The 24,585-nt window shown below is 41.8% G+C and overlaps 1 protein-coding gene across 2 annotated transcripts in view; it reads right to left on the bottom strand.

Annotated features, from left to right (window-relative positions):
• The window catches only part of PEX14 (peroxisomal biogenesis factor 14), a 101,199-nt gene that overhangs the window by 18,013 nt on the left and 58,601 nt on the right, over positions 1–24,585 (bottom strand). For both annotated transcript variants that reach the window (XM_044996566.1, XM_044996565.1), the window contains one exon: positions 3,992–4,114. In XM_044996566.1, coding sequence (XP_044852501.1) covers positions 3,992–4,114 — 123 coding nt within the window. The remainder of the gene's footprint in view (positions 1–3,991; positions 4,115–24,585) is intronic.

Raw genomic sequence — 24,585 nt, 5'->3', positions numbered from 1 at the left:
AGAAACTCCTCTGAGTTTGCTTGTAATTAAGGGGGCTAGAAAGGTAAAAAAATATAAACCCAATTAATCATTTAAATATTTAAAGTCAGATTTTTGTCCTCACTCCCAGATTAGTGTATTTCATAACACCAGGAGCAGACAGCCCGTTTTTTTTTTGTTGTTGTTTTTTTACTGGGGGTTCATTTCAGAGCATGTTTAAACTAGTCAGATTGAGTGATGCTTCCAGCAACTAATCGCATGTCAAATAAAAGATATTTTATGTAATAAATTACCGCTACAAGTAATTCAAATGTCATTTATCAGTTTTATTATCAGTCAGGCAAAGTCTTGTTTCTCTATATTAATCAAAATCAAGCTTTTTTTTTTTTTTTAAAAGCAGTTTTGACACCTCTTGGCAAAAGTACAGGAAAGGAGAGAAAGAATTACCCCCCTGGAGAAGGGGTGAAACGGTACAGGAGGCACCAAGCTCAAAGACAATCACTGGAAACTTGAGGAATTTAATTCCCTCTGCCTCCCAAAAGTTACTGTTGCTGCTCTAAAGACAAACCAGGGATAGCTTCTACCTCTGGCAAGATCTATGCTATTTTTAAAGACTTACAAAGCTTTTTTTTTTTTTTAAGTACTTATATGGCTAATAGCTATTGCCAATGAAAGATCAGAATTTACTCTACTGCCTCCACTCCCAGCACAATCTATGCAGCAAGAGGTATTTAAATCGTATAATTTGTTTCCTGCATCATCTCCTTCAGAACAGACAGCGTTACCAAGAGTGCAGGAGCCCAAGCACAGTGGAATCTGGTGAGGCTCAGAGGATTTAAGTTCAGCTCTTTGACTGGTCTTTTTTGTCCCTTGGGTACTTTTGAGCACTACCTACAGAGGCGCTCAGACACTATGGTGGTGAGGGTCATGTAAGAACATAGAGTAGATAGAGAGCAGAAATGGGTTCTTTCCTATACAGTGCAGCACCTGATGAATCTACCAAAGATTAAGTGGCTTGGTAAACTATCATGGAAACAACTGACCTGGGGCAGATGTGGGCCTTTGAAGAAATATCCATCAAGCTCTCACCGTCCAACAGATAAAGCTGCCTGTAGCAAATAAGCTACCTTAAAAGATCATCAGGCCAAGTCTGCAGGGACACTCCGTCCTGCAGCAGAGTGTAACCCGCCAGCCATAAGGCAATTCATAGATTATTACTTGTGCATTTCCAACAGCGTGCAAAGCGCTGTATGGGCAGATATGGAGACAGGCCTATATCTAACTAGACAACATCCAGCAAGGGAGGGGCAAGAGGAATGGCAAAAGCAATGCAACCAAAGGGTGAGGTTAGGCATGCATCTTTTTCATTGCACTATTATTCTTTTTATAACCACACTTAGAGGCTCAGGGTACATACAAGGGTCTTCAAAGAAGCAATGAGGGAAGGACAAAGGGGTAGGACACTGCCTAAGCTGGCCCCCTTTGTGCTATCCCATGTGCTTTGGGATTGCTAGAAAACGTAGTGTTTGGTTCACAAGTAGAAGACCCCGCACTGTTGCCAACCCCAAACATTCAAAAAGCAAAAGTCGGGTCTCAAAGAAAAAAATCACAAGACTGGCTTAAAATTATGAGATTTTGAGTTCTTCTCATTTGCCTTCTCATTTTTGAGCCTTTAGGGGCCATGTTTTCAAGCTTATCTGTGCAATCAGGAAAGCTAGAAACATACATTTTTTTAAAAAGCAGAGATTCGCCTCGATTCGCGGAACAACAAGAGCTGGAGAAACACCATATCGCTCAAAGCTTGTGATAAAGTTGTGAGGGCTGGCAACGCTGGCATTGTTTTCCAGTTTACCCTATGTGCCTCTTCACAGCTTTGGTGGTTTTAATGGGACTCTATGACATAAACAGAGCAAAGACCCTGTCTGCGCTGGGTCCTGAATTGAGCTGGTTAAAACTGCACTTGGACACAGCTGTCACTAATATGGGGCTAAGTACAGTTTCCCTGACCAAGATAGTGAGGGTCTGGTTTGGGGTTATTTTCTGTGACCATGAGAGCTAGAGATTAGATTGAGACACAAAATTCATATTTCAACCCCCCTTCCCAAATGTCTGGAGGCACTGGAATCTAGATTCTTGTGCAGCCCATTACAGACAGCAAAGCTCTCATTCCAAACCTTCCTCTCGCCACCCCAAAGTTCAAGGTATGTCGGAATGAGGGAGGTCAATTTGGACCAACTCTAGTGATAGCTACATTGTGCCATAAACTAACCACTCCCACCCAGTGCAAGTCAGCACACGGGGTGTGGAACTGTGCTCGAATTCCGCTACTGTGTTTAAACAATGTTGTACCTTGCATGAGGCTTAAATAAAGCGCCAAGTTCAGTGCAAACAATAGGAACACTTTATGCCTCACTAGGCAATAACACCACCACTTAGCATTTACATGGCGCATTTCATCCTAAGATCTGAAACCACTTTACAAAGGAGGGTAAGTAACATTAACCCTGTTTCAAGAGAGGGTTCCTGAAGCACAGAAGTTAAGTGATTTGCCCAAGGTCACACAGCTAAACCAGTGACAGAGCTAGGCATAGCAGCCAAGTCACCTGACTCCCTATCTGCTGGACCACAGAAAGGACACGGGTAGATGGGTGCATTACCTGCAACACCAGAGGGCATCAACATCATCACAATAACACTGTTTTAGGAGCTACTGACTGGTAGGAACAATAACAAGCTCAGTCCTTGGTACCTGGCAGGTAAGTGAAGGAAGAACTGCTTTTCAAACTGCCAGCCACACATGTGAGCTGAACAGTTCCTCTTGATGGATTTTTAATGGTGTGCGCATTTTGGTTTTTATTGCATGGAGCTTAGATACATTTGCATCTTAAAACAAACCTAGCAAAAAGTATACGTAAATCTTAAGTCTACAGAGATTCCACTGGGACTTTAAAAATGGTGTGTGTGTGTGTATTTTAATATAACAGCCATATATACACATATACCCAGTATACCCCAACATTTTGCAGTCCTTCTTTGAGATTGGGGGTGTGATTGGATAACACTAGGAAAAATGTTTTTGAAGATAAATAAGCACCATTATTATTTATAATTATTTGTAATGCCATAGCACCCAGAGTCCCAATCACAGGTGGGGACCTGTTCTAGATTTTGCATACACACTAGGAAGACATAGTCCATGCCCTGAAGAACTTACAATCTAGTTTGCTGAAATTCTTTATTCATCTGTCTTAAGCAACTACTCAAGGGATCAATTATAAAAATCAGTCACTTATGGGAGGTAAGTCTTCCAATGAACATGGAGCAGAATTATACTCAGTACCTTTCTGGATAGTTTGTGATGGATTCCTAAAAGCAGGAATTTGCCTAGTAAAGGTGAACTCTTATATAGGTTCCGTTGTAAAATAAATAACTAAATAACTTTGCACTTTTATAGCACCTTCTATCCAAGGACCTTATTCTACTCTTCAAATATTAATGAATTCAATCTCATAAATCCCCTATGAGGTAGGGAAGTACTAGCCCCCAATTTTAGGGTGGGGGAAGAAATGAGGCCTACAAAGGTTAAGGGACTTGTCCAGAGCTATACAGTCAGTCAGCGGCAGAGATGGGAACAGAAACTAGATCTCTCTACACCATGCTTCCTAAGCATAAGCAAGGACAGACTGTAATTTACCACATTAGTCTGTGGACTAATATAGCTTGTACCTCAGCTGCCTTGTGTGACACCATCTTGTCATTGTGTCTGCTGTGTATTTATGTCACTTTCATCAACAATTAAAAAGTGTATTTCAAGTAAGATCAGGGGTGTGATTCTCACAACAAGTGGGATATTTGCTAGAAACAACCACAGCAGATTCCACTGTTTCCTGGGATTCAGCATTGCAAGCTAGTATCATTAAAGGAGTACAGAGGTAAGAAAGCAGATAGGGAATAGGATAGCAAAATCATTGCATAAAATGATAAGACCAGGTGCTTTCAAGAGGCTACTTACTGTAGGGCACAAGGTGAGGGGGTTGCGTTGGCACCAGCTGTGCGGAAGGACCCAGCAACTGTGGCTCATCTGTGGTAGTGCCCGACTGCTGGAAAGCCAGGTCAATTTCTTCATCTGTCAGTCCTGGGGGAGAAGAGGAAACGAGATCAGTTTAGCATCTTTACTCACTTGATGCGCCTGTAATTAAATCTGCAAGCCTGGCAGAACCCTTTCAAGCTGCAGAAGGATTTTGGTAGTGATTCGAGCAGCACTGCCTCCCCGATTTTGGATTCACTAAAATCACTCCCTCTCTTCTCTCTGTTGCAATTTAACCTTAAGCGACAGAATATTAGCCTCAACACTGCTTCCAAATGTGGCTCATTCAATTTCCTTAATTTATCCTTGAGTTTATTGCTGCTTTAGAAGTAGTTTTCTATTGCAATTCTCCACTCTTCCCCCGAAAAAAAGATACCATCAACTGCAAATGTGGCTCATTTTAATCTGTAATGGTGTAAAAAAAAAAAAGAAAACGGGGAAAAAACCAACAATAATGCATGAAAACAGACAGGGAAACAAAAAACTAATTATTGGGTTAGACGACTAATTAGTCTAGATCGTTTCCAAAGACGGGAATAATTTGCTTTATTTTATGACAAATGCAGAAATAAAAAGAAAAAATCAGGACTGCCTGTGATTAGTATGAATGGGACACAGAATGCAAGGAGGAAATAAAACTAACAAAACAGATCAAAACAAGGCCAAGCTCAAACTTTCAGATTAGCACTGTCCCAGCCTACTACTGCCTGATTACATTGCCCTAGGCCAGCCTGGTTTTTATTTCGCACGTCGCTGTAGCCATGCTGCACACATGGTACATTGTGGTGCAGTCTTTCCTGTCACTGGAAAATGCGAAGGTGCCCATCTGTAAGCGGCCACAACATATGGAGAGAATTTGCCCTAAGAGGGGAAAGAGAACAGCAGCTGAAAGATTCATGATGACCAGCATCTGTGAAGGAAGCAAGCACAGCTGGATGGCTTTTTCAACAGGAGAAAATGTGCTCTAGCAAAAGAATGCAGTGCTAGGATGGAGACCACAATGTGGGGCCTGGGAGAGTGTGCAATGTCTGTGGAATGCCATATACAGCACACAAAAGCAGGTAAAAGGCCAGGTTCCTGCCCTGAGGAGCTTACAATCTAGCTCAGGCATCACCACCACATGGGGGTGCTTATGCAAGAAGGTGTTGAAATACTGGGAGTGAGATGATCAGAGTAGCAGGGCTTGCAAAAGAAACAAATTTCAAGGGGGCTGGGATCTGGAGGAGAAGAGAGGCCACTTGGCTCCCTTGGAAAGCTGCTCCAAGCAGACAGGACAACCAGGAAGATGGCCTGAAGCTGAGAGTGGGGAGAGAAATCAGAGGGAGCACTTTTTCTCAAGCATGAGATTGGCAGAGTACTGCCACATGGTTATTCTTGGTACTATTGGCGGATAGAATGCTTGGAACTTCCCCCGCAGAGCACTTAACATCACAGTGAGGAGTAATATAGGACACATCCAGGATTCTGAGAGCATTACTCCTGCTTGGAAAAGTTAACCTAGGATGTGAAATCTGACTGTACGTTGTGCATCCACATAGAACAGACTAATCCATAACACAAACACCACTGCCAGAAGCAGTTGTTTGAGGCTGTCTCTGGACTACTACTTATTAATGCATAGCACTGACAATGCTTCTGATCTTCAGAGGGTTTTATATTTATTAGCTGATCTTCATAACATTCCTGTGAGTTATGTTACATATTATTATCCCAATTTTACAATGGGAAAACTGATGCACAGAAAGGTTAAGTGACTTGTCTACGGTCACATGGAGTTGTCAGTGTCAGAAATAGGATACTAAATCTGACGTTCCTGGCCCCCAGTCTTGTGCTCAGACAACACACACACACACACTCCACCTGTGTTGGATGCATGCCTCATCAGAGCAGAGACTCAGAAAGAGACACATGAAAAACAAAGAGAGATGGTCTACATCAACTCAGGCTTCTATTTTAAAGTCCCAGTAGCAATATTTATGGTATCTAAACCATGTTAGAAAGCAAAGTCCTAATAAGAAAGGAACGGCTTTAACCAGTTCATAATTATTCAATAGAAGAGAGAGCATAAGCAGATGCCAGCATTGTAGATCACGAGCAACTGTAGAATTTTATAAAGCTGGAGCCAGACACACAAGCCAATATTAGCTGCTGGCTGCAAATGTGGTTCTCTCTAAAAAGGGGCATTTTGTTCTATTTCCATGCAAAGGTAGCAGATGTGATAACATTTAACATTGAGGAACATACAGTTAGTTATGGAGGATACTTTGTCCTTGAGATCTTCGGGCTATGAAAAGAACAGGAAATAATGCTCATTGTTTCCCACCCCCTCAATTCTCAGCCTGTTTGGGAAAAAGAAAGTTTTACAGATAAAATTTCTTGCATTATTCTGGTCATGCCCACTAGTGACATGACAGTGTCACTATTTCCATTACAAAATCCTGTTTTACCAGGGAAGGAAAAGCTCATGTGAATGGTAATGAGATACGGAGCCTTTCATATCTAGGTTGCTGGTTTGAATCCAGCACAAGTCAGGAGGGAGTGAAAGTTGCTACCATCCAACGACTATTCTGTGGCCTCCATGAAGTAGTCTCATTCACATTACTCGTCAACAAATGTCTGCATCACAGAAAACACTACCATTTTGGTCCCCCTGTTAATAAGCAGAGGACAAGATTGTATCAAGCACAGAGACTGAACACTGTCAGTGTGGCACTTTTCACAAATGCTAACAAAAATGTACAATATATTTGTAAAAGTATTTTCTCAGCAGTATATAATTTAGCCATCAAAGTTCACTTTGGATTGAAATTTGCCTCACACACCCCCACACACCCCAGTAGCATTTTTTCCAAACTCAGGTATGTCTAACTTTGTTTTCCAGGTTTGGGAATGCAAAAAATTATATAATTAATATAAGGACATTGGAATTTCTGTACCGGATCCATCTAGCCCACCCTCCCTGCACGACCCCTCCTCCCCCGTGTCCTGTCTTGACTTACCACGATGGCTGGACTGCTCTTTATTAAACAAATTCAGATAACTTGATCTCCCTCCGCCTATGCCCCTTCTGGCTTGCCTAAGCCAAAATGAAGCCAAGGGTCTTGGTACTACCCAGAGACAATACTTCAGTAGAGCCCATCAGCTATTTAGAGAAGAGAAAGTGCTGGTGTAAGTGACACAAGGTCACTATGTTCACCATGTATCATGGCCGAAGAATATTTCCACTACTTGGCTCTTCTTGGATTGGTGCTGATTCATGGACAACAAACCTCAATTTGAGTTCTAGAGTCCATCAGCTTCCACCATTCGCCTCCCACTACAACTTCCACTAAGAATGTATAGTCCTTCATCATAGCGGCATCTAAAAAGCATTCACAGTCTTGTTCATTTCTCTTATCTAGTATGAATTTAGCAACCCAAATATAACACAATCTCTCTTGGGCGTACAACAGTGCCACAAAATCTAAAGGCTTGTGCTTAATAGGATTGTCTTTGGGGACGACTGTGTCAATAGAATCATATCAGTATAATAGAAGATTTCTCCCCCCCCAACCCTCTCCTCCCCCCAGTTTGAAAGGCAAACATTTTAGATCTTCTGGAGTTGCAGCAAGATCAAGACCATGCAGAATCCAAAAGGTTAAAAGGAACAATAAAGGAAACTGCCAATTGTAAGTGAATTATATTTGGCTTTGAAAGCTGAGCCACGGCTATATTATAAAAGGCATCTCTTTGCGTTGTTTACCATCACCCTGACTAATGCAGGCCTTTTTTTTTGTTTTAAATAATCTCATGCAAATTAGACACACACTTCCTTCCAGTTGATTGCTATCTGCAAGGAATAATCTAACCACAGAGGGTACTGAGAAAGGACTGAGCCGAGAAGGATGTCTTCACAGCCCTTCAGAATGCAAACCTCCCCCACCTCCCATCTCTGATCCATCTATCTCATTCCTCCTTAGAGCCACTGCTTTTGTAAGAATTAGTCATAATTTTCATAAAGTCATCAAATTTTCTTTTTAGGTTTGAGGGTGTTGATTTGCATTATCTGACACCCAGCAGTGCTTTGCATTCAGATGTTCTTGTTGCCTTTCTTTCAGGAACTTCACTATTGTTGCCATTTCCGATTTTCAGGAAAACCACCCAGCCTCTGTAACTTGTAGTTAAACACAGAATCAAAACAAATTAGAGAATGAAGCAGGGAGGTAAAAGTCCCTTCTGCGCCTGGGATTTTACAGTTGGGAAAGTGATGCACAGAGAGATTAAAGTGACTTGTCCAAGATCACACAAGCTGGGTCTACTCTACAGACCTATATTGGTATATCTAAGTCACACTGGGATGTGAAGAATCCACACCCCTGAACAAAGTAGTTATAGCGACCTAATCCACCCCCTCCCTGCAGTGTAGACAGTGCTATATCGACCAGAGAGCTTCTCCCACCGACACAGCTACCGCCTCTTGGGGAGGTGGATGAACTACACTGACAGGAGAAGCTCTCCCATCAGCATAGTAGCGTCGTCACTAAAGCGCTACAGCAGCTGTGCCGCTGTAGCCCTGTACATGAAGACAAGCCCACAGTTAGTCTGTGGGAGAGCTGGGAACTGACCCCTGATCTGCTGTGTCCCAGCCCCATTCCTCAATCACAGGGCCAGCACTTCCTAGATAAAATATAAGGATAACATACAGTAGGGGAAAACCCTGCATGAGCTGGGAGATGGACTAAATGAGCTATTAAAACTTTTTAATCTTCAACATATGCTCCTGTTAGGGCACTTTGTTCATTCCCCATCCTGTATTGTTCCCTACATAATACTTGTCAGAGCTTCACTGAGTTTAGTGACTCAAGCAACAGGATTTTCACTAGTTCTCTGAAGGCAGAATTGGTTTTGACAAGAAAACTTCACAGTAGGAAAGGATGAGAAACTTTATCCCTCCCCCAGCAGAAAAAAATGTTGAGTCAAATTCTTTTGTCGTTTCAAAAGCCGGCTTTACTTTCACTTTGTCTGATCGGTTGGCTCCAGGGGTTGTCGCCACACCTGCACTTCTACATAGACAAACAGGTGGGGTTTTTCCCCTCCCCTCGCTGTTTCTGTTAAAAAGCAAACAAAACAAAACTGGCTGACTTTGTTTAGTTGCAATGAATCACCTGTCTGCATGATGCCTGTATCAAATCACATAACTGAAAGGAAGACCTATCAGCAGGTATCCTGAAATGACATTACAGTCCCCTGTTCCTGAAAGCTATTGAGTCACCTGTTCTCGTAAGAACATGATCACAGTTAACAGAATCACCATATAAGCATCCTGGAATCTGATCCACATTAATGATTCCACCTGTTCAGCGTCAGTTCCACGCACTGCTACCTGGATCCTTTTAATCAATATGCCAGTACTATTTTTCCTCCAACACACAGTCCTTTGAAAAAGTTCATAGAGAGTTTCATACATTTCACTGGGGTCAACGGTACAGTCCCTTGATCCTTCTCCTTCCATATGTCCTTGATAAAGGGTCAACATCAGGTCAATTTCAGCTTAAGGTTTTACCAAAACCCAAGGTCAATAGAAACATCTCTGTGATTTTTTTTTCTACATTTAAACGAAGTAATTTATTTGGATCTGAACACTTCCCAGATGCACTTTTAACTCCAGTATTGGACAAGCACATGTGAACCTGAATGTCAACATGAAAATGACCAGTCTAGTTTAATTGTCAAACAGAGAAAGGAAAAAAGTAAAGCAATTTTCAAACTAATTTAGAGTGCTTTGAATTATTTCCGCTTTAATAATCTACGGCACCATTAATTACACAACTGTGAACTTTATTTATATTTTATTTATTTATTTATTTCTGCACAACTGTTTAATGTGCCAGAGGTCCCTCTAAGCAGCATCCTGACTTGACAACACTGCCTTCCTCTCAGTTATCTTGCACTCAATTAAGAGAAAACCTGATTGACAGCACAAAGCTAAATATTCAGCTGAGCACCCAGAAAGGAAAGGGTTAAAAATGGCATACTCCCCGCCCTTCCCCATTAAAAAAACCCTGGCAGCAGTTTCTCTTCCTGGGCTTTTGGAGTCTATAATAAAATGAAGTGTAATGGAGGAGAGGAGGGCAATGTCAGAGGGTGAGGGTTTGGGAGAGAGGTTGTTAAGTATCTCCCTCTCCTCAGCCATGTTTACTCCATTTACAGGACCCTGAGTGATTGATATATGGACAGAGGGAGAACGAGCAGGCAGTTGCTGCCTCCCCAAATATCAGAGTGGTGGGGGAGACACCCCCAAATGCCTAAAACCCCCAAACTCTCTTTAAAGTGCTCAAAATTAAAAAGGCAGAAGGAGAGACTCAGCCAGGGAAAGAAGAAAAAGTAAAACAGGGGGGAAATTTTTATTTATTATTAACATTTTGTTGGAACAGTGGAGTGCAATAAGGACTCTCAGAGCCGTTAAAAGTCGTTGGGTGACCTGCAGACCCCTATTTCCCAGAGCCTTGTATAAAATTGAATTTTTTAAACATAAATTACACGTAATGACGACACTGTAAAAACTAACAGTAATGGAAAGCTGTGCTGTATTTCATTAGCCTGTATTATTCCGTGCCACCTGATCCAGCCGGGCCTTGTTTATGAGTTAGTGTGTTAGCAGATGCCGATGGAAGCATTTGCTTCGACCTTGCTCTTCTCATTGGGGCATGAAATTACGACGGCAGCACCTTGATATTACAGCCATAAATACAGTAAACTGCAAATTTAAGCCAACGGCTCCTATTGTCTCCGAACATAAAGCTGATCGGTATTTATTTAAAAGGAGAACGAAAAAAAATATTATATATCACCTTGTTTATGGGTCTGGTCCCCTCCCCCCCCTTAATCTGCCTTATTCACTTGGTTAAATACTAAACAAACAAACTAAATCCTCCCTATTTTCTACTGATTAAATATTCTCATGAAATGAGTATTGTTTTCGGAAAACTGGATCAAAGTATTTCCACCCTGAACAAGAAGGGGCTGACTGCTGGTTTAGTGCATCTTTAAATAAAAAACCAGGCACAAGTGCTGCAACTTTTCTTCTTTGTTTCTAAATATGAGAAGTTGAAAATATAGTATGAAAAAGTTGCTACTGGGTATATGTGTGTGTGGGTGTGGGTGTGGGTGTGAGAGAGAGAGACAGACAGACAGACAAAACAGACAGAGATACATACATATTGTGTATATTATTTTGAAATACGCCCCTTGTTAATGCTATTTCAAAAAGTGGCAGCAAAAGAACAAAAACAGAAAAATAAATTTACAAAATAAAAAAATAGGTACACCCAAGAAAATGGTAGATCTCTCCCCTTAAGAAGCAGGAAAAGCTTGGAGCATTGTCTCCCATGGGCATTTTGGGTAAACACCCATGCACTAAGATGCCCACAAAATATATTAAATATAGGAGAGAAAAAAAATCAACACAAAGGCAAAAGGACACTGGGTTATTGCAAAGCATATCACAGCATAAATCACAGCATTATAAGCTAGTGCAAAATGTATTTCATTGGTGGTTTAAAGGAGAGGAGACACAGTTTTGCCTGTCATAAGAGAGGTCAAGTCTTCCTCTTCTAATGCAAAGAGAGCTCTCCATTTGTATGAAGTATGTTATCTCTGTCCCACCCAGGAAAAAAGGGAGGATAGCCAAAGCAAAGGCTTCCAGTACTAAATTATACATTTCAGGGACCCAAATTAGATTAGATAAATCACTAGAAATAGAGTATAGGGAACAATCATGGAGGAGGAGGAAGTGGTTTGATTATGTGATGTAATATAGGTGGTCTTATCTATTTCAAAATTCTGTGAGGCTGCTGGATGCAGTATCATGGCCCCAACAGGATTTGAACTCATCACCTTTGAATCAACAAACTGCTCACTTTGGTTATAACAGATTTTGCACAAGCTCAGAGAGGATCAGAAGTGCTCATGGTCTTAGTTACAGAGCGTTCAAAGTTTTGTCCCTGAATATGGTCAAATTCCTATGTCACTACTATATGCAAAAACAGATAGGGACTTGTCTCTTAGTTAGCTCCCTACAAGGAAGCAATTGTCTATTAGATGAGGGGACAGCTCAGTGGTTTGAGCATTAACCTGCTAAACCCAGGGTTGTGAGTTCAATCCTTGAGGGGGCCACTTAGGAATCCGGGGCAAAATCAGTACTTGGGTCCTGCTAGTGAAGGCAGGGGGCTGGACTCAATGACCTTTCAGGGTCCCTTCCAGTTCTAGGAGATAGGATATCTCCATTAATTTAAAGTTAAGTCTTTCTGGGTAGTGGTAAAACCAGCAAACAAGACAGAAGTGAGCTACCCCTCTATGTAATCTATATAGAGATTCCAGGGGGGGGGGAAGAGAATTTCCTCCCCTCCCATATTTACTTTTAGGTCTCTTGCCTGCAGCCTTTCATTTCTATCATCAGAAATTTGATATCAGAATGATGGGACAAGCAAGGGGAGAGGACAGTTTCTGCCCACTACAGATAAGCTTTCCCTTCCATGCTGGATGAAGCCTACCTGGCTAAGCTGGAAGCTAAAGTCACAGCAAAGGGCTGTGAGACTGTGCCCTCTGTTGTGTAACTGACTCTGAGAGGAGATGGCCTGAGACTGCCACATGCAGGGCCAAGAGCCTCAAGATAACAGAAGTGATTTTCAATGCAGCTCCACATTGAGGTTAGGGGAGTCCACGCCAGGAACCCAATTCCAAGGTAGAGTAATTTACCAAGAATGGAAGATGATCGAGACTAAATCGTCTCAGGAACATTTGCTTGAGGGCCAGCATGTAAATCCACCCTCTAAACACCCCAGATAATAGAGGAGGTTAGATGCTAACCTAATAAGCCTAATGCTCTCATAATATAAACACTTGTTACCACTACGACCAGGCCTCCTTGGAAGTAGGGCTCTGTATTCAGAGAAATGGACTCCTGATGCACCTAGCGACTAATTCCTGTTCCAAAACATCAGATCACATACTGTGGTCTGAGAGTCCTTGCACATGGACAGCTGGCAGGTCACATGGTGCTGGCTCCTCCTCCTCATTACTTTATTTGTATTAGAAGTAGTGCCTAGAGTCCCCAACAGAGATCAGGGCCCCATTGTGCTAGGTGCTGTCCATACACATAGTGAGGGGAACTCTCTGCCTAAGAGTTCACAGTCTAAATAGACAAGACAGAGCATGGGTGAGGGAGGAAACAGAGAGACAGAGGGGGGAGGTGATTTGGCCAAGTCACAAGGCAGGTCAATGGCAGAGAACCCTCTTCCCATGAGTCCTAGTCCAGTGCCCTGTCCACTGAACCATGGTGCTCCTTTTTTCCAAGCTGATACTACAGGCATCAAAAGGGTCTAGGTACCTGTAAATGTCGCAGGAACAAGGAGCAGAGGCCAGCCGAGATGCCTCCATTATGGCCCATGACTAAAATAACAGGAAGAGGAAAAGAAGAGGAAGTAACAGGAGGTGCCGATGGGGATCTTAGACAAACAGTAGGACTACCAGAGCCACCACCAGGAGATGCTGGTGGGAGAAGAGCAGGGAACCAGGAAGCATATGAAGGGGAGCCAGTGGGCAGATTATCATGCGGAGTAGGTATCTGGGCAGCACACAAAGGGAGCTGGAACAAGAGGGAAGGGTACCTACAGACTGGGCAGCATATTCAGGGAGTCGGTAGCTAAGAGCTGTAGCACACATGCAGGGGAAAAGGGAACCAGACAGCAAAGAGGCATGTGCGTGGAGAGAGAGGACTCAGTCAATTTGTTGTATTCACCTGCCTTTTCTTGTCCTTTACTTAAGATTGTAAATTCTTTGGTGCAGGGACTCTTGTTCTGTGTCTGGACAGCACCAGGCACAACAGGGCCGCGATCCATCAATGGAGCTCCTTGGTGATGTCACAATACAAAGAATATATAACAACAATGCATGGAAGGGGAAGATGACATTAAGAACAGATAAAGACACAGTGTGATCAGTTGTTTGGTTGGGGTTTTATTAAGGACAAAAAGGTAATTGCATTAAACACAATTAAATTACAGCAATATTTTCCTAATCCTAATTTTTCTGGTAAGCAATTGCTATAATCATCATAGGGATGCTGTGTGACTGAAAATGAGATTGGAAGGTAGTCCACGAAATCCATTCTTTGCTAAAGTGGGGACCACACTAAGAACTTATGTTCCGAAGGATCCAGGAGGAAAAGGCAATTTATTTCTACGATGGACTCACTTCTCTGACACTTGAATAGTTTTTGTTCTACACCGCACACAAATTAACCAGTTGTATTATCGGGGGTGGAGAGGTGGGGAAGAAAACCCTCACCAAACCTTAGTTTAAAAAAGTTAGCTATAGAAAGCAGCATGGCTGCCAATCTTAACAAGAAACAGAAAGGTTGAAGAACTTTCATACAGTTCCTGTGTGTGAAAAAAAGTCCATCTTTAACTCTTTAAAAGTTATTTAGTAGCAGCGAATGATTAGCACGATACTGACGTTTGGCTGATGTACAATCTGAGAGAACATTTTTTCTGGGTGGAAGAGGAGAAAATGTCAGTATTTTGGGGGTACAGAGGGAAAAGCTTGAGGTTCTCTTTCAAAACCAGGTGACAATTCCCCCCACTTCCCCTCTGAATTTCAGAAGGATTTTTTTTAAGTCTTATCTTTAGAACTAAAATATTAAACTATATTTTCAACTCACATGAGCTGACTCATACGAGCTGACTTGCATCTTCAAGGCACAACCTGCCATACTGATCCCTTCAGGACCTAGGCTGACTGGTTAACATCACTATAGAATTCTAGCACAGAAGACGGTGGGGGGCACCCTGGAGGAGGCAGCGGGAATTCAAACAGCTCCTTTGTTATTGCAGGGGAGCTCCAGCAGCAGCAGAAGCAGCGGCAAAAGCTCAAGTGGCTCCTTGGATGAGGTGCTAGGATGATGCTCAATGGGCAACTCTGAAGACTCTCCCTTTGCAAGGTGGCTTGCTCGCAGCACTGAAAACTGAAGGCACAGGTCTTCAATAGTCCAAGGTACGAGAACTGTTGGCCACATATGGACCTTTCTTCAAAGTTCCCATGTAAGATCAAATTAACTTGAAGAGGAAACGTTTTGAATGGTGGAGAAGAGAGGCAACATTTTATAGATTGACAGGCTTGATTAACTCTTTTGGTCAGGATTCCCTTGCTGGAAAGTGGTTCTGGAATTCACTGTCCAATCATCCCCAAACTTTCATAAAGAAACTTTTATAAAAATTCCAATTTCTTGTATAGGTTTATCCACTATGCCACATGGCTCTGCATCTCTTGAAAGACTTGGAATGAATTTAGATCAGAAAATTCATGTTGACCTGCAGGACTGGAAGACTAGTATGAAATTCCAGACCCAGAGTTTTTGAAGTCTGAGGTTTAGGAGTAACAAATCTTACATCCGAAGAAGTGGGTATTCACCCACGAAAGCTCATGCTGCAAAACGTCTGTTAGTCTATACGGTGCCACAGGATTCTTTGCTGCTTAAATCTTACAGAAGTACTGATGACAGCTTGCTAGCAAACTCAGGGCATATTAAAGAATCATTTAACAGGATTTGTTACGATGTCTGGGGTATAGCAGAATTTCTGTATAAAAGAATGAAAAATCTTGTCTTCAATTGTCATTCCTGGTTCTTTATTTTACTCTAGAATTTCTTATGGCTCCACTTGGAAGGGAATCTGGCATATTTTACATTACACAATGGCTATCAGGGAGTACTCTCTACAGCTAAGATTGATTGGAATGTATTTGCCTTGATGTTTCTTGCTGCCTCTATTACTATCAACATTTTAAACTTCACAAATGAACCAACTAAACAAATCAGCCTAGGCTAATGCCAAGAAAAAAACATCTAAAATGTGTAGCTGTTGACCCTTTTAAGTGTGCGACAGGCAATGAGACGCACCAAAGGCACACTAAGTCACATACTGCCATGTGTATTGTGCCCTCCTTACATCAGGAAGTGTTGCTGTAATGGGATGAGCACAATTACCTACTACTGCCCATTCCCAAAGCCGCAGGAGAATGCTCTAAAGTAATGAACACAGGATGGAAGCCAGGAACTAGGGAGTTCTAAATCCTTCTCTGTCACAGATTCCCTCTATGCATCATGCAAGTCACCTCACCTTTCTGCCTCAACTTGCCCATCTGTAATATGTTGCACACCTATATACTCCATCAGGGTATTGAGGGGATTAACTTGATAAGGAAAAATCCATCTAAGTGGTAGGTATTATTATGGCACCTCTGATTTGCATCTCCCTGAAAGTGAGAGACATGCCAATATATTAATATGAGGAAGCGTGGCAGCTAGTATTCATTACAGATTACAAATCACACCTGGTTTCTTTATTCTTTTTTGTTTTAGATCTTTTAAATGCCATTAAAACAATGTTTGCTGAATGCTAGTACAAAGCTAGCCACCTGTAAAATTAAAGGCTGATGGTGCCAATAAAAGTGTTAAAATACATTCTATTTAAGAGGTAATCCTGCTTTGTAATTTTAAAATATATTTTTTAATTATATCTACCTGACCTTCACAATTCTGTTGGTTACCTCATATGCATTTAGAAAACAACCATCTATGTCATCACACAGGACACTGATCTCAGGTCGGGGGTAAAAAACAGCAGCAGATGAACTTTTAAGAAACAAACATTTTGTATTGGGTTTTGTGTACTTAGTAATAAAGGAGAAGGGAAGAAAGACAGAAAATACAGGGGACATGCAAATCTAAAGGGAAATGTTCCATTTAGACACAAGAGTGTTTTTTTCCATGAGTCTTCAGCAGTTCTTCAGAGTTCCGAAGAAAACTAAAGAAGTCTGGATAAAATGCCCAAAAGACGACTCATGCTAACAATAGTAAAAATAATGAACCAGTGGAAAATACTATGGTGACTACACATACGCACACAGTGTATTTGAGTGGTAAGGTATAAAAGGAGTTTCATCATTGCTCTCTCTGGGCATACACAAAACATGGTTCTCTAGGGTTATGATTACCATGCCAAATACACCTCCAGAGTTTTCTTACTTGTATAATAAAAAACCTTTATGCATTTGGGTTCTATTAAAATCAGGTTTCTGGGGTGAACACTCAATTGTGATTTCAAGATTTGCTTTCCATGAACAGTGGTTGTTTTCTGCCAGTGAGCTCATTGGCTGGAATCTTCACAGAAAGCAAATAAAAGAGAGGCAACAACATGGTCGAAGTAAATTCATTTAAAAACTGGCGTGAATATTCAGAAACATTTGTGTGTATGTTACTGAGCATCCGTTAGACTAGATGGTGGGGCAGCTGGAGATTTTCCAGTATCCTTTCACATTGTGCCAGGACAGGTCTTGAAGTTCTGGTGTCTGGAAATACTCTCTAGACAAATGAAACATCTTTCAAATATAGTGGGGGGGATGAGAAGAGGCAGACAGACCCTAGATGGCATTGAACAGGAAACTTACTTAACAAGGGCCAAAACGCTAACAAACTTCATCTCTCAGCACACAGGGGTGCACAAACAGCTTCCTCATTATCGGCACAGAGCTGGGCTCAGTGATAAAAGGGGCAGGAAGGGCATGCTTTGCTGATTCCTGTCACTCCGTATCATCCTCGAAGTGCAGGAATGATGCCAGGCACAAGTGGGCTACTCTCTGTTGCAGCAGAAGCTGCTGTTTGATGTGATGTTTAAGTGGCAGATCTCTATGCAGTAGCTTGTTCTCTTGGGATCCCTGCCCCCACATTCTTGAGTGCCAAGTGCAATGACCAGATAGAACAACTTATCCTTTACAACAACTTACCACTGCTGGTGGGCAACTTGCAGCCCGTGGGCCGCACGCACCCCGTCCGAGTGATCTGCTGGCGGGCTGTGAGACAGTTTGTTTACATTGACCATCCGTAGGCACAGCCGCCCGCAGCTCCCAGTGGCCGTGGTTCGCCACTGGCATCCGTGCCTGCAGACGTTCAATGTAAGCAAACTGTCTCGCAGCCCACCAGCAGATTACCCTGACGGGCCGTGTGTGGCTTGCGGGCTGCAGTTGCCCACCGCTGCTTTACAGTCACTGCAGTGTCTGAAGTGCATCAGAATGACTCCATTCACTTCTTCCCCCATTTTCTCCTGGTTTTCTTTAACAGCTCCTCGTGCCTGTCCCAGGCGGCCTGGCATCAAGCAAGTTCTGCCTTTATGATGCAATACCTGGAACTAGGTGAGGCCCCAACTCCTCTGATAACTTAACCAACAGGCAACAGCAGCTTGTGTTCTTATTGACAGCACACAGGTGCTAGTAAATACCTACCCCCAGGGTATTCTCTGTAAACACATAGCCGCTGCCACCTTCTCCCCGCAGCTCCTAACACACACATGCTCGCTTTACCGACACTGAACTCACACCTCACAAACAAATTATTTAACTACTCTGTTCCCTGAGGAATACAGTGATCATTTCAAATGCAGCTCCCTGCTCGCCTCTCACATACACGCAACAGCCTGATAGGTTAAATGCTGCCATTTAATTACCGTAATGGAAGCTGCTATTTTTTGGTTCCCCTGAACTCCTCTTCTCTCTCGCTCTTTTTAAACACACTCAGAGTCATCTTTTAAACATGTATTTTATATTTCTGGGTTTAACAGCTGCATGCTCCTGGTTACTCTAGGACTGGGTGCAGGGATATTCTTCACTTAAGATATGAGAAACTGGTCTTTTAAATGCCCAAAGAGAGGGATTGGGGGAAATGTAGCAGAAAGGGGCAAATGCCAAGCATTGTAGAGACAGCCTGCCCTTTCATCTACTTACATGATTCTGTTTGGACTGTGGCGAATACAACTAGTTACAAACGAAGCTGGGGCCTGTAGAAGGAAATACATAAAAATAGTCTGAGAAATTATGCTGTCTCAACAACAACATATTGATTTATATTGGCACCTTAGCACAATATGGTGGTCTAAGCTCAGGACTGGGAGCAAAGACCTCCTCTATTCTAATTCCAGATCTGGTACACTGACTCCTTTTGAACCTCTGTACCTCAGTTTCTTCATCTGTAAAATGGGGATAATAATAGTTTCCGTCTACCTCCCAGCAGTGTCCTGAGGATTAACATTTGTAAAATGCTTTTAAAATGAAAAGGGCTAACCAGATGAGGAAGTACAATCAGAAAGGAGTGTAGAAAAGGAGATGATAATGCTTTGCTTCCACACACTGTGTTCTGAGGATTAGCTAATGTTTGTACAGTGCTTTCAACATGTAAATTGCTCTAGAAGTGCAGGATATAAATTTGTTAACTTCCTGGCCATACTGCAAAGTATCTCTTATTTCAGGAATTCAGGGAGGGGGCTGAGGGATTATTATAGTTTATTACTGGGGAGGAGTATAATAATTGTGAAATTATGAGACTACATCAATAATTATTTGTGAATTTTTTTCTTTGTAGTGTAATGTAATTAGAAAGCACCTAAGAGCAAAATATAGGCATTTAAAGTCAAAATTAATGTTTTACATATTCTCATGCCTCAGCATTCCTAGAAAATACCTGAGCTATACCTGTCCTATACCTTATCCGCCCCCTAAATATGAAATGCTTCCATGGCAGTACAGATTTCGATATGTGATTTGTTCGGTGGCCTCCGGCCACAGTCCAATGTCCTATCTCTTTGTGCTGGCACATAGCCCAGCCTCCCTCTGGAGTAAGGCCACCTACTGGCACCCCTACTCACCCCCCAATGGAATCTTAAAGGTGAGACAGGGCAGCAGAAGCAAAGACAAATTTAATTTTGTTTATCACCATAAAAAGGGACATTTCCACATGGACAGCAAGGACATGAATATCGTGTGTATGCAGGGGCAGAGGGGGAATTATAAACGCATTTTTGGCGAAATTCAATAAAGCTGATTCCACCGCATAAGGTCAGCAATTTACTTTAAAAAATGATATGATTGCAACTTTTAATATAACCCATGTATTTGCTGCAAGATGTTCTAGAAGACTGTGTAATGTAACCATCCGACCGCTCCACAGGAGCAGAGATCACCCCATTTACCCTTTATTGTCTTGATAAAAGCAATGCGCATTTGCACAATATGACAAAGTCAACAATTTTTACTTAAGAGAGCCTCAGATTTAATGGAGAACGAATTCTCCTCTCTCATCCTAGGGCTGGGGGTCCATTCTGGGCTAGGATCCATCAGGAAGAACCAGAATGAACAAACTCAAGACTTAATTCCTCTCCTATCCAAGGAGGGTCCTCCCCCAAGTTAAAATTAGGGAGGGAGTGGTGGGGAGCAGAAAAGAGTAATGTGATTATAGCAACATCAGCACTCAGTCCCCTGGTCACTACAAAAGATGTGGTCTATTACACAACAAAACTGTGTTCCAGGAGAGCCCACAGACTAAATTAATATGGAGACTTAATTCATCTCTCCCATCCCACCCCGTGCAGGGCAGCACCAACATGAGTGGGATGGATTTAATCGGAAGAGTAACAGATTACATTTCCCACTCCAGCCCCAGGGAAGAGGGCTGTCCCCCCAAAACTGGAAGAGAGAGTTCATTCATGAGTGGGTTACAGACTGAATTTCCCTGGGCTGGATGGCCATGGGGACTGAACTCCTTCAACCCAAAAACATATTTTTATACAAGCGTATATAGATCTCTTTGGCTGTCTGAAGGTGAAGCTTGCTTCAAAGGTCAGAGCTCCAGGCCTAGATTAGGATTGCACGCAATCTGCTTGAGCCTTGGCATTCTGACAAACTTCCCCTGCCTTATACGTCCAATTGAGATAACGTCTCTGTGTCTCTGAAAGTGCGGTTCAAAAATCACACATTGCAGGATGCACACTTGTCTAGCAACTTCCATATGAGGATCCCAAACCCCTTTACAAATGTGAATGGGTTAAAGCTCAACATGCCTGTTAGGTGGAAGTAATCATCATTATCCTCATTTTATAGATGAGGATGCTGAGACCCAGAGAGCTTATGTTACTTGCCCCAGATCATGCAAGAAGTCCATGGCAGAGACAGAAATAGAACCTGGATCTTTTGACACCTGGTCTGAACTATAACCATCACACCAGCCTACCTCTAGCTGCCCTATATTTATTCTCTTACTCAAGGATATCCACAGCTAAATTTCTTAAATACATACATCAAAAGATGACTTTCCTAACTGTCACTGCTGCAATCTCAACCTAGGGTCTGAAGATCTAGCTTTGTTCTCTCTGCCCAGCATCGTCAATACTAAAGATTCAAAACTCAGAATTTAGTTGACAATTTGATCCAGAATGGAATCCAGCTCACTCTGCCATAGTGGTATGAGCTCTGCAGTACTAACAGGAATGGAAACAAGGTTTTGACAGTAAACAAGGCAAGTGTGACTCAAAACACACACAGGAAGCAAAAGGAGCTAATTTTGCAGAGTCACTTTTAACCACTTTTACATTACATAGTTATTGTTAGATAGCCAGAATGAAAGTCACTATTATAATAGTAACATTCCATTTATTTGTTAAAATAAAGACTACATCTGGAGCGAACATCACTTTCTAGGCACTGTCTGAGTGTGTTCTGGGCACTGTATAAATGTATTCCAATTTACCAATACTTTGCAAACTATGAACACACAACAGAGGTGCTGCTGGACCCTGTTCCACTGAAATACTGCTGAATTTCCTGGACGACAAGTGAGCTGAGAGAAATGGGAATTATGCCTGATTCTTCACTCACTGTACTGTAAATGAAATCAGCTCTCTTTTTCTGTGGAATGCACATCTAAATGGCTCAAGTGTGTCACAGGGTGAGCCTGAAGTAAGAGAGAGGCTATTACTACTAATGTGACTTGTACCCTCTGTTATGAAACAAATAAATGAGCATTTAGAGGATGTCAACTCTGTGAGTCTCTCTCCCTCAATGGATTCTTCAGCAACATCATTAAAACATCAAAACGGGTGCTTCATGCAATGCACTTTCCAGAGCCTTGCACAGAAACCAGATGAAAAAGTCACAGCAATTTTCATCTTTTTTACATGAAACTGCAAAGCACTTATCAAACCCCACTGGAAATGTTACTTAAAGGGTCATGCTGTCAAGGTTGGTTGGCCCTAAGTTTGCCCTGCCTTTTTTCCTCTTCTGTCTTTTTGCAGGTCCAAGTGGGGGTTCCCCCCATCAGAAAATGCCGCAGTTCAAAGCCAGCAGCCTAGCATCTCATGAGCAAACCTGCAAGCATGAAACAGGGTGTGCTGCTCTGCTCCTGGGAGCAAGCTACAAAAACAAACTATTAGATACTTATTTGGTTGCTGGAAAGAACTTCCGTAAAGAAGCATTTCAGTTCCAAGTAGAACTGATCAAAATTTTTCAAAAAAACATTTTTCCATTAGAAAATGCTGATTCAACTAAATGGAAACATTTCACGGGAAGGTCTCAATTTCATTGATGTTTTCAATGAGAAGTTATCCAAACATTTTGTTTTGATAACATCAAAATATTCTATTTAAATTTCATCATTTTGACTTTTATATTATGTTTTATTACATCCATCCCTTATATTATAAATTATAATAGCAGGAAAATATTTTGGAATACTTAATTTTGAAAAAAATTCTGAATTTTCAACCTTTTATTCTAATTCAATATCTCAGAATTTCCCATAGGACAGAAATTTCATTTTTCAACCAGATCTAATTTCAAGCTTTTACAGTGTTATACAAAACAACTTTTAAAAAAATTATTAAGCATCCCTTGACCACAGTGGAGTTTCAAACACAAAGAGATCATTTCTAAAGTCTCCTGACCAGAACTAAACGTTTAGAAGCATTCCTGTGCTTCCCAGTTTCATTCTTGATTCCATCCATTCCTATAAAAAAATAAAGGCTGGGTGATTTTTCAACAATTGATAACATTTATGCTAAGCAAAGCCCATGCCTCAGAACATAAGATGATCTCTTGCAGTGATCAGGAAGGATCTCCCCTTCTTTTGTCTCCAGCATCAACAAGCAGCTATCCCGGAAGTTGCATGTTTTTTGTCATCTCTTAAATCCCAGGCACTGGCCATAATCAGAGGCAGGATGTGAATCATTCTCCCCATTTGTATGGGGGTCCAGTGGCTTGCCCCCTATCTTTCTTCCAAATCTTGGAGGAAGGGGGAAGGAGGATTTTATATCCCTCATCCTAAAAGCTCCACCTTTCTCCAAAAGCTCAGCAGCCCCAAGGAATAGTCCTATCTAATCAACTCCCCGGGATATCCTAACAGTTGATCAGTTGGTGAAGCTTTGCTGGCACTGCTGTTGCACATTTCCTCTTGGCACAAAGCTGAGAAAATCTGTAGAGTTCATGACAAGTTCAGATAACACAAGCAGTGGGAAAATTGATGGGGGAAGAGTCAGCATGATGAATAGGCTGGCACAGAACACCAGATGACGGATATGCACATGCGAGACTGGCAGGATAGGGAGACATCGCTTCTTAGCAGATGGATGGAGATTCTCAATCACTTTCAGGAAAAAAAAATTAAACTAACAACATAGAGCTGTGGTCCTAATCTCCAATTCATGAATGCATTTGTACTATTGGGTACAAATGAGCAACCTGAAGCAGGAATCTTCTCTGTATATGCTGAACATTATCAGCATTGGGCACACATTAGCAGAGTGCCAAGAGCAGATGTGACTACAGATAACTTGGATTCAGATGGGAACAGTCGCAAGTTTGCTAGTGCTGCAAAGTGTTCAGTCTCTTCATTCTATGGCTCCCACTTGAGGTTCTAGGGAGTCCATCAGATCTCACAAAATAAACAGGGTCATCTTGGCTCAATACATGGAAGCGAGGCCTTCAAAGCCCACTGTAATAAACAAAGGGGGAGGGGGTAGCTCTCTTTTATGGACACCCAGCCGGCCAGTAGCTATAAAATACCTCTTAGTAGCTTTCTCTAATCGCTCTACCTGTAAAGGGTTAAAAAGTCTCACTGCTCTGCATAGGTAAAAAGAAGTGAGTGGACATCTGGACAGAAGAGCCAATGGGAAGGCTAGAACTTTTTAAAATTGTAAAATGACTCCCCTTTTATCTGTCTGGGTTGTTCTCTGGGGAGAGGGGGACAGGACAGAGCTATGCTGTAAGAGCTTAGCTTACAGGTATGAAAACCCATAAGTATCATACCTAGAAACTACTCATTTGAAACCCCAGATATGTAAGTAGATCAGGAAATGTCTAGGAAGACGCAATTAGCTTTCTCTCTTTTATTTCTTTATGGCTTGTGGATTCCTCTGTGCTAACCCCAGGTGCTTTTGTTTTGCTTGTAACCTTTAAGATGGACCTCAAGAAAGCTATTCTTGAAGCTTAATCCTTGTAGGGTTTTCTTTTTTAAATCTAGCAAATGCCTAAGTTCCCAGATATATTTTCTTTTTCTTTTTTTTTGTAATTAATAAAATTTACCTTTTTTAAGAACAGAATTGGATTTTTGTGTCTTAAGAGGTTTGTGCATAGGTTGTTTAATTTGCTGGTGGGAACAGCTGATT

Source organism: Mauremys mutica, chromosome 21, assembly GCF_020497125.1.
Source record: "Mauremys mutica isolate MM-2020 ecotype Southern chromosome 21, ASM2049712v1, whole genome shotgun sequence".
NCBI classification, from domain to species: Eukaryota; Metazoa; Chordata; order Testudines; family Geoemydidae; genus Mauremys; species Mauremys mutica.
This window is presented reverse-complemented; position numbering and strand designations above follow the sequence as displayed.